Source organism: Lygodium microphyllum, chromosome 21 (genome assembly GCF_053477565.2).
Source record: "Lygodium microphyllum isolate KBCC chromosome 21, Lygodium_microphyllum_v1.1.10, whole genome shotgun sequence".
Classification (NCBI taxonomy): Eukaryota; Viridiplantae; Streptophyta; class Polypodiopsida; order Schizaeales; family Lygodiaceae; genus Lygodium; species Lygodium microphyllum.
The window spans coordinates 105,483,482-105,497,611 of NC_141155.1; the positions used below are offsets into that span (position 1 = coordinate 105,483,482).

Here is a 14,130-nt window from a genome sequence, read left to right on the forward strand (position 1 = left end):
CGGGAAACCTATGGGTGGACGGGGCTGCAGATAAACCTAGAAATACGCTCGTCGCTAACCCATGACACAAGCCTAGGACCAGATATACAGAGTGGAGGGAAGCCAATCCCGAGGTTGAGCGCAGGGCTCCGGAGGAGGAGTGTCCGTCTTCCAAACAGATCGAAGGTACTCCTCACTCACATGGGACGTCTTGTTACTCATTGCGTGAATGACGAGATGCATAGAACGCCCTGTCGTTGACCTCAAAGGCTACGGAAAACATTCTCATACACAAAACCTTGACCCAGCCGACTGTAGCGCCACCTGGCAGCACTGCTCCACCATCCATCTTCCCTCTTGCTAGCCTCATGCTCCCTCCTCATCTCCCTTCTTGCTAGTTTCAACTTTCGCCCTTGACAATACCATCTCCTACTCGCAAGGCAACACCTCCTGCTAGTTTCACCCTCGCCCGCGTTGCATCCTACTTCTAAGACAATGCGCTGTCTATCTCGCTGGCAAGTTCCTGGCACTGGGATGTCTGCTTTGCCGCCTGTCTTGCCGGTAAATTGCTAGCACGAGAATGCCTCTGAAGCACATGCAATCGAAGACTCTCGTCAACACCAACGCAACACCAGGTTGCATCTAAGTCGTCAACCTTGCATGTGAACAAGATTGATAATGATGAAGATCGCATAACAGTTATCCTGAAGCGTGCCACCAAGTACACACACAAGTTGGAGCCAAGATCAAAGCACCAACCAAGAGCAAATGAATCATGAGTGCAACATTTAAGCATAGGGTACCAAATAGGGTCGGGTGCCTTCATACAGACTACAAGTGGTATCAGACTGAGAGTCCACGAGTACCTTCCTAGAGAAACCCCAAAAGCACTTTATAGAGTAGCTCCATAACATTGGCAAGCATTTTCCCACCTTAGCCATGGCTCCATGTAAAGTCATGTTTGACATGGAAAGAATAGAAGTCATCACGTTGGGTCAAGAAAATAGAAGAGTGAATGCATGGCTGGACACTCCCTCTCAGAATGGACCTTCCATTCAGATATCCTAAGCTCATGTGCAGTCAGCCTTGCTTGTGCTACATGATCAAGCAAATCACAGCATGCAGAGTCATTACTAGTCTAAAAGCCAGATAAATCATCATTAAAGGATCATAACATAGAAGAGTGAATGCCCACTTTGATGCCCCCTCTCATGTCCACAAGAATATGCTTCAATTGCGAACTCGACTATTCATGGCTTCTCAAATATTTCATTTGGGAAACCTCACTCCTAAAACTTTCAGAAAGAAATGATGAAGCATGTGTCTAATACCCAAGTCCATGTTCAGAGTCACCATGGTGCTGTCCCCACCTTGTATAACTGAATCACATATACGGCTTTATCCCTCAAAGATTTGAGTGTCCGCTAGAACCATCAAGGCTGTTCTGTTTCAAAGACTTCTACTGTACACAGTGAATATACATTTAAAAACTCCCAGAACCTGATGTACACGAGAGACTGGATCAGGATGGTATTTAATAAGTTGCACTAGCAACCCGCTAGAACCATGAAGGCTGTTCTGTTTCAAAGACTTCTACTGTACACAGTGAATATACATTTAAAAACTCTCAGAACCTGAAATACACGAGAGACTGGATCAGAATGGTAACCCACCACCACCACCACCACTTGTCATTAGTGCTTCATCAATCAATCTTCCTCGATATCTCATAAATCTGAACTGCTTGTCAGGTCTGTACAGTTCCAAAGTAGCTCTAATTAAGAGGAGCGACATACAGACAAGGTAAAAGAAACCATGAGTGACAAAATACAACCCACATACTAACCGAAAGCCTATTGTCCAAAAGAACAGACGTGCCCTAGGAGGAGGGAAAACAGCGAAGCCAGTCGGACCATCTCTCCTCTTCATAGTCTGTAAACCATGATTGTAAGTATATAAGTTTAATAAATCAAAAAGAATATAGAATCAAAGCTTTTGTACTTGGAAAATTTTGAGCTTTCAAATGCCCACCAAGAGATTAATAAACCCTCCCATATGCATGTCAGGAACAACCAAAATCCACAAATGAATTCTATGGTATATCGAAAGTTGCACAAAAGAAAAGTGGACTGACATAGGATGACCATGATCCTATAAGGCATAAACTCTGGCATGTAATGGCGCACACAGATAACTAGACATAACCTTTATTGTCTATAAGAAGGTAAACTTCATCCTTAAAAAGTTAAACTTCAGACATCAGCAAGTGGGACTTACATTCCATGAAATCCAGCTGGCAGAATGTTTAGTTATAATAGAGAAGATTCTTGACCCTTTGAGCAAGAAATGCAACTTAATGAAACAGAGACTGACCTTTACAAGATCCTTCACTATTTTTAGTCCAATCCCTCTCCTTTGATAGCTGGGATCTACTGCTACATCACATATGGTTGCCTGCAGAGAGCACATCACTTCATTTAGATAAATGTCATTAGTCCATGGATATCATGCTGTTTCATGTTGAATAATATGACATGGATAAGGGCAGGAAAATGTTCTTACAATAAAAGCACCATCAGATACTGCACGCCCAAAACCTGATTAAAATAGATAAATACCCTCAGAACAAAAGTAACTTCGCACTGCACAAAATTGCTTCTGATAGAAAAACATGCTAGAACTCAATGGGAGTGGTTTTCTGTTTAATCAAGACATGGTTGTGCACCGTGTGCTACAATAAATACAAAATCCTTGTACATTTTTACATAGTTTTATTCCAAAGGGGCAAAGGGCTGAGATGATATTTATTTAAGCTTTTCATTTACTTGAGATATTAGGTACATCTATTAAAAGAGAGATATTCTCTATGCCTCTCCTCCCTTCTTTTTGGTGAAAGAACTGTAACAGACTGTGGGCATAGCTTCTGCCAAACACATTGGAAAAGGAGACAACTGATCTGGATCAATATCATGGAATCTAATGTATTTATACAGAAAATGCTCCAAAGAATCAACAGAAAAGTCCCAATTTTGTGAAAAAGGTGTGGTTAATTCTATTAATCAGGAGAGAAATACAATGAAGTTCAAATGCTCAGCAGTCAAACTGGAGCTGTCTGTAGATCAACCACCACCATAGTTGTCAGGTATGATACGGTATGGTACAATAAAATACAGAACTAAATGGTACGATACGATATTAGTATGAAAAAAAATTTAACTTGAAAATTTTTAAAACTACAAAATAGCATGGTTTAGAGCCTTCGTCTTTACTATTTCCTGTATGAACTAGACTTAAAATGCCTCATGAAGTTATAGTTTAGGCAATTTTCAACCTGGCTTGAAGAGGTATTTGTGGTGTCATTCACATTTTGATCATTCTTGATATTCACGACCTATTGTATGATGGATTTCTATGATGATATTCAAGATTTGACAGTTGGCGCCATGATTCACTATGTTTTTGTCTATTTTCACGTTCTCTGTTTCCGATTCGCTGAGTATTAGTGCTGAAGTATGTATTCTCATATTTCTATGTCATTATATTTGTGTTTCCTATGAGTTGCTTGATACAGGATTATGTATTCTCTACACTGCCTATAGCAGTGACACGTATTTCCATATGAGGCATTGCAATCCTATTATGCATTTTGCATAGATTAGGGGCTGCAAAGAATCCACCAATGGAAACAACTTAGGATCTGTCCAGGGATACTCTGCACAATGGGATGCATAGTATACTACATGTTGAAGAATGCTCATGCAGTAGGTGCCACTTGGACACTGTCCCTCATGGAAAAATTGTTCACTTGTCCAAGCGCCCTAGTACAAAGATGATGAAATCATGCAATGAATAGAGGAAGGTACAATAGAGGGAAAAGGCTGATGTCATGAAAGGCAAGTGCCGAAGCCTATAGAATACCAAGAAGGGTAGGAACCCCCTCTCAACCTAGATGCCAATGCTGAAGAAGGAAGAGGAGCTTGAGGATGTCTACCTTCATGTGGTGCCAAGAACCATGTGGATGAAAATGATGAAGCATCCCTACTAGAAGAGCAAGGATACAAGACACTACCACGATAGCATCAAGAGAGATGCTGCACAATCCACCGCGGGAGGAGAAGCTTCCATACTCGTAGAAGAGCAAAACTCCAAGTAGATGAAACCAAAAAAGGAACAGTGCACACCTCCTATCTCCAACTCAGGAAGGACTGGTGCAAGCCTACATCTTAGCCCTACCCTAAAATACAAAATCCTATAAAAGAGATGAAAATTTGCAAGCACAAAGGTGAGTAATGAGAAACTCCAAATAAACAAAGCTGAAATAAAAGAAAGCAAAGCTAAGTATAATGCAATAAGTATGTAAGTATGCAACAGAAGTCTAAAACAAGGAAAAGACTAAGTGTGTGGCCACCATTACATGCGCGATGCAGGGAAGTCCTCCTAGAAGCTGAAATCGATACCCTAGGAATGGATGAGTAAAGTGCAATACATGAGCCACTCGCAGACCAATTAGCCAATCCTTCAGGAGTAGTGAAGGATATATGCTACTAAGACTATCCATGTGCCACATATCTCTTAGCTGTTGGGGCAGATGGAGCAAATGGTGAAGCAATGAGAGGCGTAGCCTTGCTGGACTGGTCAGCTGGAGTGGAGGCAGTCACAACAGTTTACGATGGTTTTCTAGGAGAAAGACCATGGGCCTTGGTATCACACTCCTCATCCACATGGCCCACGACCTCTAACAATGTGTGCAAAACCTAACTTTCTTCGGAATTTGATGCCAATAGAATTGTGTTTCTTTGGTTCCGTCGGTGGAAGGGGTGTAACCCTTGTAGTGGCTTGCCTTCGCATCTGTCACCAGGTGGTGATAATTTTTACAGTTGCTTTCCTTGTTTACTTGTATGAATATTTTATTTTTCTTTTCTTTAGATGTTGTTTCTTTTTAGCCCGACAGTTCTCTTGGATTAAGCCAAGATCTTTGCATGGCCAGAAGAGGCAACCATTAGGACAAATTGGACTAATGATTTGTCTGAGCCTTGGGAGCGGATTGAATGGGCACCGAAGAATAGAATGCCAGTGGTTTAGGACTATGTGCTTAGCCACTGGAGATGGTGCAGCACAATGAGTCTGGCCAAGAAAGAAGATGCACATATGAGAATGCCCACGGAATAAATGTTATTGCAACTGAGCCACATTACACTTTTTGATATGGTTGCAATGATAAAAGTTGCTCAGAACAACTTGAGGAATGCACGGGTCACCATCCCTAAAATTTAGGGAGTGACTATTTTTGGACCCCAGAATCTGTTCGCATCATTATTTTTGTTGTTGCACGAGGATTAATTTTCTAGTCTGTGTCCAAGTCAAATTTTGCACCGATAATGGAGAATTTTAGAATGGAAGGTTTAAACGGAAAAATTGTTACATGTATGTCATCTGTCACAATTTGGGCACAAATTCCCAAAAGAGAGTGAGACCATTTTTAAAAAAATGTAATAGGCAGGAGGGGCAGATCTAAGCATGAAGTTTTCAAGGGCTGAGGGCAGATTGCTGCAAGTACATCAGCTAGGGAGAGTACTTCTTTGTCTCTGACTCATGTACGGAGGTAGAGCTTGCTCCCTCTAGTCAACCCTCTCTCAATTCTCAAAGGAAATGCTTTGCATGATGGATTGATTCAATCCAATGTACAATTCTGTGTTTTCTTTGCTCTTCTGTTCACGCAAAAGCCTCACTATTCAGGTTCAAGAGCAGCTAAATGCTCCTCCCATGCAAGAACTAAAGAAAGTGTAGACCACGCCACACAAGAACAAGGTTTTCAGCTCTGATTTAGTGCTGTTTGTGGGACTGTTTTATTGCTGGAATGATGAGAGGGTTAAAGGGTTTGTAGTCCAACTGGTATGGAACAGAACTAGAATGGAATAAGGCTAAGAATAGGTCAAGAAACAGGTGAAAAACAGTAAATACAGAGTTCTGCAGATTGCAATTCTGCACTTGAATTATTGAGTTGTGCTCACAGAAAGTGTTTTCCTACTTGGGATGTTTTTCTGGATATGTTGTACTATCCTTATGCAGCTGAAATTCACTTAGAAAGGGATGTTATTTTGGATATGTTGTACTGTCCTTATGCAGCTGAAATTTACTTAGAAAATATGAAAGCCAACTATTCACAGGCTTTGTACTTTCAAACATTTCATTTTTTTTATAACCTTCCATCTTCTAATTGATAAAGAAATACCGAGAGCGGCGCCGGTCTTCGGGGCCAATCTCGTGTTGGGCAAGGGAGTGAGGTCTCTATTTGTGTATGTATGTGAAAAGACCAGGTATTAATTGAAGGGACTACTGCTTTATGTGAGTCATAGACCGGTTTCATGGTTCAATCCTCGAGATTTGAATTCTTTTCTATAAGAATTTAAGCTCGGACAGTTTGGGTGAAAAGGCCATACACACAGATTTTACAGAGATTACACGTGAGAAAGACTACGAAATTTTTCTTGGATACAGTATTTGCTGGATACAGGACTAGAGAGATGGCAGACATAGACAAAGGCAAAGGAAAACTCCCTCATGAAGAGAGAGTTCTTCTTCTGCTCATAGACACCGAAGAGAGTATTGGTACATAGGTGTCCGCACCTTCTAGAACCAAGATTGAACCACAGGATGAGGAGCAAGAACAGGAGGACTTGTTTATGGCACAACTCCTTAGTATGGTTGGCTCTTTCGAACGCCTTGTAAAGAATCCTCAGATGCAAAAATTTATGAGGTCACATAACGAGGATTCTCAGGCTGAGTCATCACATCATACCATGGAGCGCTCAAATAGGCAAACCTTTAATATGCATGAGCATGTTAAAAAGACACCAAACATGGAGAAGGGTCCAGTGCAACAAGAAGCACAAGCACAAGACCAAGGAGTGAATGGTCAAGGCAATAATGGACAAGTGGCACAGCAGACTATTCCTCAGTTTGCTACCTATCTTGGTTATTTTCGTGGTTGGTCAATTTTTCAAGAAATGGTTGGATTACCCACTGGTTATCAAGGATACTTGCCTAGAGGGCCACCAAGAATGATGCCTACTAAGGCAGTGAACCCACTTTATGCTAATGTTGGTCTACAGCCCGGTTATCAGACTTTGCAGAGTCCTTATTTGATGCCTGGAGTACAAAATGCAATGGCTGGTTTATCTCAACCAAGTGGGCATATGGCAGCTAAGACAGGTGAAATTAATGCTGATAATGCGCCTAAGGGACTCCCCTTTTTACAGCCATGTATCTATGACAACCTGACACCAAAAAGTGCAAAGCCTAAAGACTATAAAGAGGGTGGTCAGGCATTAAAGTTTGAAACCTTCAATGGTATGCAAGATAAGCTGAAAGCTTTGACATTTATACAGCAGTTTGTGCTTACACTGGAGGGAATTTTACTGAGACTTCTAAGGTGCGGACGGCTGCAACTTTTTTGGAAAGGTAATGCTTTGCAGTGGTGGAACATATTGTTGATGCAAGGACATGCACCTGCCACTTGGGTCCATTTTAAACAGTTGTTTGCAGCTTCATGGTTAACTAGCATGTTTGAAATAGATGTCCTGACTGCATGCATAAATTTGACGAGACAAATTGTGCAGATTTAGAAGAGTACAATAAGAAATTTTGGGAAGCACTTTTGCCGGTGAGTTCTTACAGGATAGTGCCCCTGTCAAAACAAATTGAAAAGTATTGTTGCGGTTTGCTCGAAGCCATCAAGGATTATAGTACTAAGACCACTATTACAAATATGGTACAGTTAATTGAAAATGTTGGTGTGGCAAATGCATTGTTAAAAGGAAAAGTTGAGAGCTTTAAAGGCACTGAAAAGAAGGATTCTCAGTTTAAGCAGGATCCTAGCAAGAAGAAGAAGCAATTTCTTGAGCTTGGGGAAATATCAGAGATTCCACAATGCTTATTTTCTTTGATCCTGGAGCTTGTGCAAACTTTATATCACCAGCATTGGCAGCTAAGCTGGATATACATCCCGAGGAAATGGGACCAGATGGACAGGCTGATTTGGCATGCCTAGGAGATACTAAACTTGTCACCCCCATTCTTGGCAAACTCTGTATGCACATCCAGAGCTATGTGGTCACAGAGGAGTTCCATATTATGCCTTTAGAGGGCTCTAATGTTCTGTTTGGGTATTCCATGGTGCCATTGGATACTTACAACAGAATGATTACTCTTGTACATAGAAGCAAGACTCATGTTTTAGATGTGAAGCTTAAAGGAGAGTCTATCCCAATTGTTTCTGCTTCTACAATTCCTTCTGTAATGAAAAATCATGTTTCTACGTACTTGGTTTTTGCAAAGCAAGTTAATGAAGTTGGCAGTAATGTGTTTGTACTAAATGAAAGTAGAAGGGCTTTCTTGGATAAATTCAATGACTGTTTCTCAGATTCGTTACCAGAAGAGTTACCCCCTAAGAGGCCTGAAGATCATACCATAGATCTTATTCCGAGGACTAGTCCGCCCAATAGGCCACCGTACAGGGTCAGTGCAGCGCAACGGAAAGAGATTATGACATAGGTTAATGAGCTTTTAGAGCCCAGTAGTTCTCCGTTTTGTTAATCTCTGTTGCTAGTTCAAAAAAAAGACGGCTCTTGGAGAATGTGTATTGACTACAGAGCCTTGAATAAGAACACGAACAAGAAAAGGTTTCCAATTCCGAGAATAGATGACATTATTGATTGATTAGAGGAAGCAAGAATGTTTAGCAGGATAGATTTGAAAAGTGGGTACCGTCAGATCAGAATCAGGCTAGAGGATATCCATAAGGCTGCTTTTAGAACAACATTTGGTCTCTATAAATTTTTAGTCATGCCTTTTGGATTGACCAATGCTTTTGCCACGTTTAATAAGATGATAGATAGAATTTTCCGCCCTTATCGAAGTTTCGTCGGCACATTCTTTGATGATATGATTATCTTTTCAAAGAATGAAGAGGAGTATAGAAAACACTTAGTTACAGTCTTTAATGAGCTTAAGCGTAATAGATTGCTCATTAATGGTAAGAAGAGTGAATTCTTTTTAGAAGAGATTCACTTCCTTAGGCTCATAGTTTCTAAAGATGGTGTAAAGATGGATCCTGCAAAGATAGAAGCAATTGTCTCTTGGCCAGACTTGAAAACCGTTCATGATGTCCGCAATTTCCTTGGCCTAAGCTTTTACTACAGAAGATTTGTAAGACACTTTGCAAGGATTGCTTCTCCTTTACATGCACTTGAAAAGAAGGATGTCAAATGGCAATGGACTAACAAAGAGAAATCAACATTTAGATATTTGAAGGGGAAAATGACTACAGATCCAATACTTATTTTGCCAGATCCGTCTAAGCCATTTGTAGTGCACTGTGATGCATGTGGATATAGCATTGGTGCTATATTAATGCAGAATGGCCAAGTTGTAGCATATGAGAGTAGAACTTACCAAATTTATGAAAAAGAGTTATTGGCTGTGATCCATGCACTTTCTAGTTGGAAGATCAAAGAAACACATGCGTTGCGCAAATTTCCTATCTATGTTTTATTTTCAGATAGTGCATGTGGAAGGCAAGAAGAATGTAGTTGCAGATGCTTTATCTCGCAAACCACATGTGTCAACTATTTCAATTTCTTATCACCATGAATTGGATGATATGAAAGAGCAATATGTTGATGATGAAATTTTCTCTAAAATCTAAGAACAGTTGATCAATGACCAACATCATGATCATTACGTGTTCAAAGAAGGCTTTATCATGTTGCATGGAAGACTATGGGTTACAAAACAGCTAAGGCCAAAAGTTTTATTAGAATGGCATGCTCCACCGTATACAGGGCATCCTGGTATAAATGCTACAGTCAAAGCGGTAGAGACTTTCTTCTATTGGTCAGCCTTGAGATCTAATGTAGATGCATATGTCAAATCTTGCCTTATATGTCAAAGGTCAAATTTGATAGACAGAAGGCACCACGGTTATTGCAACCACTGCCTATTCCAGAAAGGCCATGGAAAAGTATTGCCATGGATTTCATTTTTAATCTTCCAAGAACTTCTTCAAGGAATGATGGAATCTGGACTATCATTTGCAGATTCAACAAACAAGCACATTTCATTCCAGTAAGGAAAAAGGTTAGGTCAGAACACAAGCTAAAGATATTTATGCATGATATCCTCAAGTACCATGGAATGCCACGGTCCATTGTCAGTGATAGAGACCCAAGTATGACTAGCTTGTTTTGGAAAGCATTGTTTGAAAACATGGGCACTATGCTGAAATTTTCATCTTCTTTCAATCTAGAAACGGATGGACAGTCTGAAGAAGCAAATTCGACTATTTTAGATATACTGAAGTATTATGTTTCAGACCATAAGACTTCTTGGGAACACTACTTGCCATTGGTTGAGTATGCATACAATAATACAGTGCACTCATCTACACGCAAAGCACCTTTTGAGATTGTGGAAGGTGAAAAGAAGCTGCCTCCCATTTTGCAGACAAAAGATAACATTTTTGAAGCAGATTGTTATGTAAAAGATTGGGAAGAAGCATATAAAAAGGTCAAGTATGCCTTAGAAAAGTCACAAGCCAGGAAAGAGCTGCTGATAGTCTTGATCAAGAACCCTTGTTCAAAAAGGATGATTGGGTCTTCTTGCATTTTGAAAAGGCACGTTTGAGAAAACAAAAGGGCAAGGAACGTTTGTTTCCCAAGCTGAGTATGCGTTACTATGGCCCTTTTCAAGTCTCAGAGAAGATCAATGATGTGGCATATAGGCTGAAATTGCCAGAGAATTGGAAAATTCATAATGCATTCCATGTGAGCCTATTGAGGCCTTTTATTGGTGAAGTGCCAGAAGATATGGTTCAAGAGGAACAGCCTGAAGTAGAAAAATTAGATGAGATTCTAGTTCCTAAGCGAATCCTGTCACATAAGGATAGGAAAGTGAAAGGTAGATTTACAAGAAGATTTTTAGTGAAGTTCAAGAATTATTCACCAATGGATGCCAAATGGATGAAAGAGGCTGAATTGGCAGATTCGCCTCAATTATTGCAACTTTACCAAGAAGCTTTCTTGCTGGAATCTACAGTGACATAGAACGCTTTTTGAAGCAATGAACATTTTCTATTGTACAGTTAAATATTGTATCTCATTGAATAATGCACAATGTATGGGTTACACAATTCTCAGAGGAAATGCTCTACATGATGGGCTGATTCAATCGAATGTACATTCCTGTGTTTTCTTTGCTCTTCTGCTGAGGCAAGAGCCTCACTGTTCAAGTTCAAGAGTAGCTGAATGATTCTCCGATGCAAGAACTAAAGAAAGCATTGACCACATCACACAAGAACAGGGTTTTCAGCTCTGATTTAGTGTTATTTGTGGGACTATTTTACTGCTGGAAGGATGCCAAGGTTAAAGGGTTTGTAGTCCAACTGGTATGAAACAAAACTTGAATGGACTAAGGCTAAGAACAAGTCTAGGAACAAGTGAAAAACAATAAATACAGAGTTCCGCAAATTGCAATTCTGCACTTGAATTATTGAGTTATGCTCATAGAAAGTGTTTTTCTACTTGGGATGTTGTTTTGGATATGTTGTATTGTCCTTATGCAGCTGAAATTTACTCAGAAAGGGATGTTGTTCTGGATATGTTGTACTATCCTTATGCAGCTGAAATTTACTCAAAAAATATGAAAGCCAATAGTTCACATGTTTTGTACTTTGGAACATTTCATTTTTTTAGTAACCTTCCATCTTTTAACTGATGAAAAAATACCAAGAGGAGCGCCGGTCTTCGGGGCCAATCTAGTGTTGAGCGAGGGAGTGAGGTCTCTATTTGTGTGTGTATGTCAAAAGACCAGGTATTAATTGAAGGGACTACTGCTTTATGTGAGTTATAGCCCAGTTTCACTTGCCATTGTTGGTTTCCCTCCTGAAGAAAAGGCGGCCAACACTCACATCTCTGAATGGATTTGTATGGAGGACTTCTTGTGGACTTGATCGTGCGACCTCGCATAGTGCAAGAATTGGCACTCAAACTCGTAGGAGGTCGGCAAAATCTATGGAGTGAGATAATGTGTTGGATAAAATGAAAGTATTTGTCAGGCAACTTGTTCAAGAAGAATGTGACATGATCGTTGTATGACTTTGGGGAGCCAATAGTGGCAAACTTGGCCAGTAACTATCGATATTTGGCTAACTTGACTTTCAAATCATCCCCTTCCTTAATGGAAAACTCCTGAAGCTCAAAATCAAGATTGATATGTCGAGTGCGATCTTGAGCCACATAGCTGTCAATCACATGAATGCTCAAATGCGAGGGGAAAATGCTGTAATTGAGAGTTGAACTCAAGAAGAAACCCCTGTATTAACTCAACATTGGTTGTGGCATTGTGGGCTCTCCATTGACGGATTGATCAAGGTGAGCTAGTTTGGCAAGGTACCAATGACGAGGTCTAAAAGTTCCAGAGATTCAAGCATTTGTTGCATGAAGTTTGACCAAGTAGTGAACTTCGACATGTTAGAACATGTGTTATCCATAAAGGCATTCTTGGCCATTGCAACAAGAGTAATAGTTCTAGGAGATGGAGAAGGTGTGTAGTGGGGGTAGGGTGAATAGGGGGGATAGAGTGGAGAAGTGAAGTATAGTTGGAAAGGAATCCCAAAGTGCCCACCACACATACGAGAAGTGTGCATAGCGGATCCAAATGTGAAATAGGATGGACTAGGTAAGGACCGGGTAACTACATGTGGAGACCAAAGTAGAGAGATAGGGACACGTAGAGCAAAGGATAGAAGTTCCTACATAGGAGTGGCCCAAGGGATGTGTGACGACAATCCATTAGTAAAGGATGGATATCCCTGTGTCTGAAAGCTTGTGTAGGGGCTTGTGAGTGTCCGAGGCCAGTGAGGGGGATGCCCATCACAACCGTCCCACAGTGAAAGGATGGGGTAAAGTGGAGTAGGTGGAAGATACAATGTTAAATGTTGACATTCCCCCTACCGATACACCAAGAGGTGGAGTGCATGGCGGATAGGTAGATGGTAGAATTGAGAAATAAAAAGTACCAAGAGTGGAGATGGAAGATCCAACCCCTAGTGTGCTTTGAGCGGAAGTGGAGTGTAATGTGAGATTTTGGAATGAAGATGTGAGTAGATCAGAATGTGGAGAAGTTAGTGGTAGGATGGGAGGGAGTTGAGAAGTGTGGTTTACTTACTTAAATGAAATAGATAGTAGAGAAATACCTAATAAAGAGAATCTACTTCGAGAGCCTCATCTATTGAAGTTAACATGCTGAAAATCATCCAAATCTTGCTCAACAAAAGAAAAAACAAGAGAGGATATTGACTCATACGACTCAAAAGGGTTATGCAAACCTTACATAAGGCCTGGTTGAGATGAAGGAGATGGATTGACAGACATGCCGAATGTCGTGGTCCCTCCAAGATAATGAAGATGGCCAGTCTCACCAATCGGTCCAAACGGAGTAGTAGCACCCATTGGAGGTGTAAACCGAACTGTACATGATGTACAAGTACTCCTCAAACTCTTCATCTATAAGATGAACAAAAGGAGAAGAAAAAGGTGGTAAAGCCGAAGATGTGCCTACCTCCTCCTTGAGACCATAATGCCTTCTCAGAGCCTCCAATTATGGAGAACCTTGACAAGGCATCATAGGATCCCTAGAAAAATGTGTCTAAGACATTATGAGTCAGAATCAAGTCACATGTGAGTCTCACACAAGGACTAGCCTACACAATCACCACAAGATACTCTTTAGAAAAGCACTAGCTCTAATACAATGTGAAGATATGCTAGGGCTTGCATTCAGGAAACACAGCATGTATAACCAAGATTGAAACACAAAGACTCAAATAGAGATGAGCAAAACTCAAAACTCAAACACAAAGAGAAGAAACTCTGAAGTGAATGAATGTTGTAAGAGAATGTAAGAGTGTACAGAATGCCCAAGGGCAAAGCAATGCAGTGTCGGAGAGTGATGATGTCCATCAAAGACGGATCCCAAGTGTTGTGACCACCGATTGGAGATGAAAGAGTGCTGAATAATCTCAATGGTGGGCAGCCCGTCTATTTATAGATGTTAAAGGGTGCCCCAAGAAATTAGGGTTTTGGGGACCACTTA

At 40.7% G+C, this 14,130-nt stretch overlaps 1 protein-coding gene across 2 annotated transcripts in view; it reads right to left on the reverse strand.

Moving 5' to 3' along the window:
* Positions 1–1,122: 1,122 nt before the first annotated feature.
* Positions 1,123–14,130, reverse strand: part of LOC148018382 (uncharacterized) — a 65,381-nt gene continuing 52,373 nt past the window's right edge. The window contains exons 3-6 of one of the 2 annotated variants that reach the window (XM_087662263.1): positions 2,542–2,576; positions 2,353–2,433; positions 1,826–1,911; positions 1,123–1,732 (exon numbers count right to left, since the gene is read on the reverse strand). In XM_087662263.1, coding sequence (XP_087518389.1) covers positions 1,636–1,732; positions 1,826–1,911; positions 2,353–2,433; positions 2,542–2,576 — 299 coding nt within the window. In that variant the 3' untranslated portion in view covers positions 1,123–1,635. The remainder of the gene's footprint in view (positions 1,733–1,825; positions 1,912–2,352; positions 2,434–2,541; positions 2,577–14,130) is intronic. The other variant, XM_087662262.1, reaches the window with a different exon arrangement.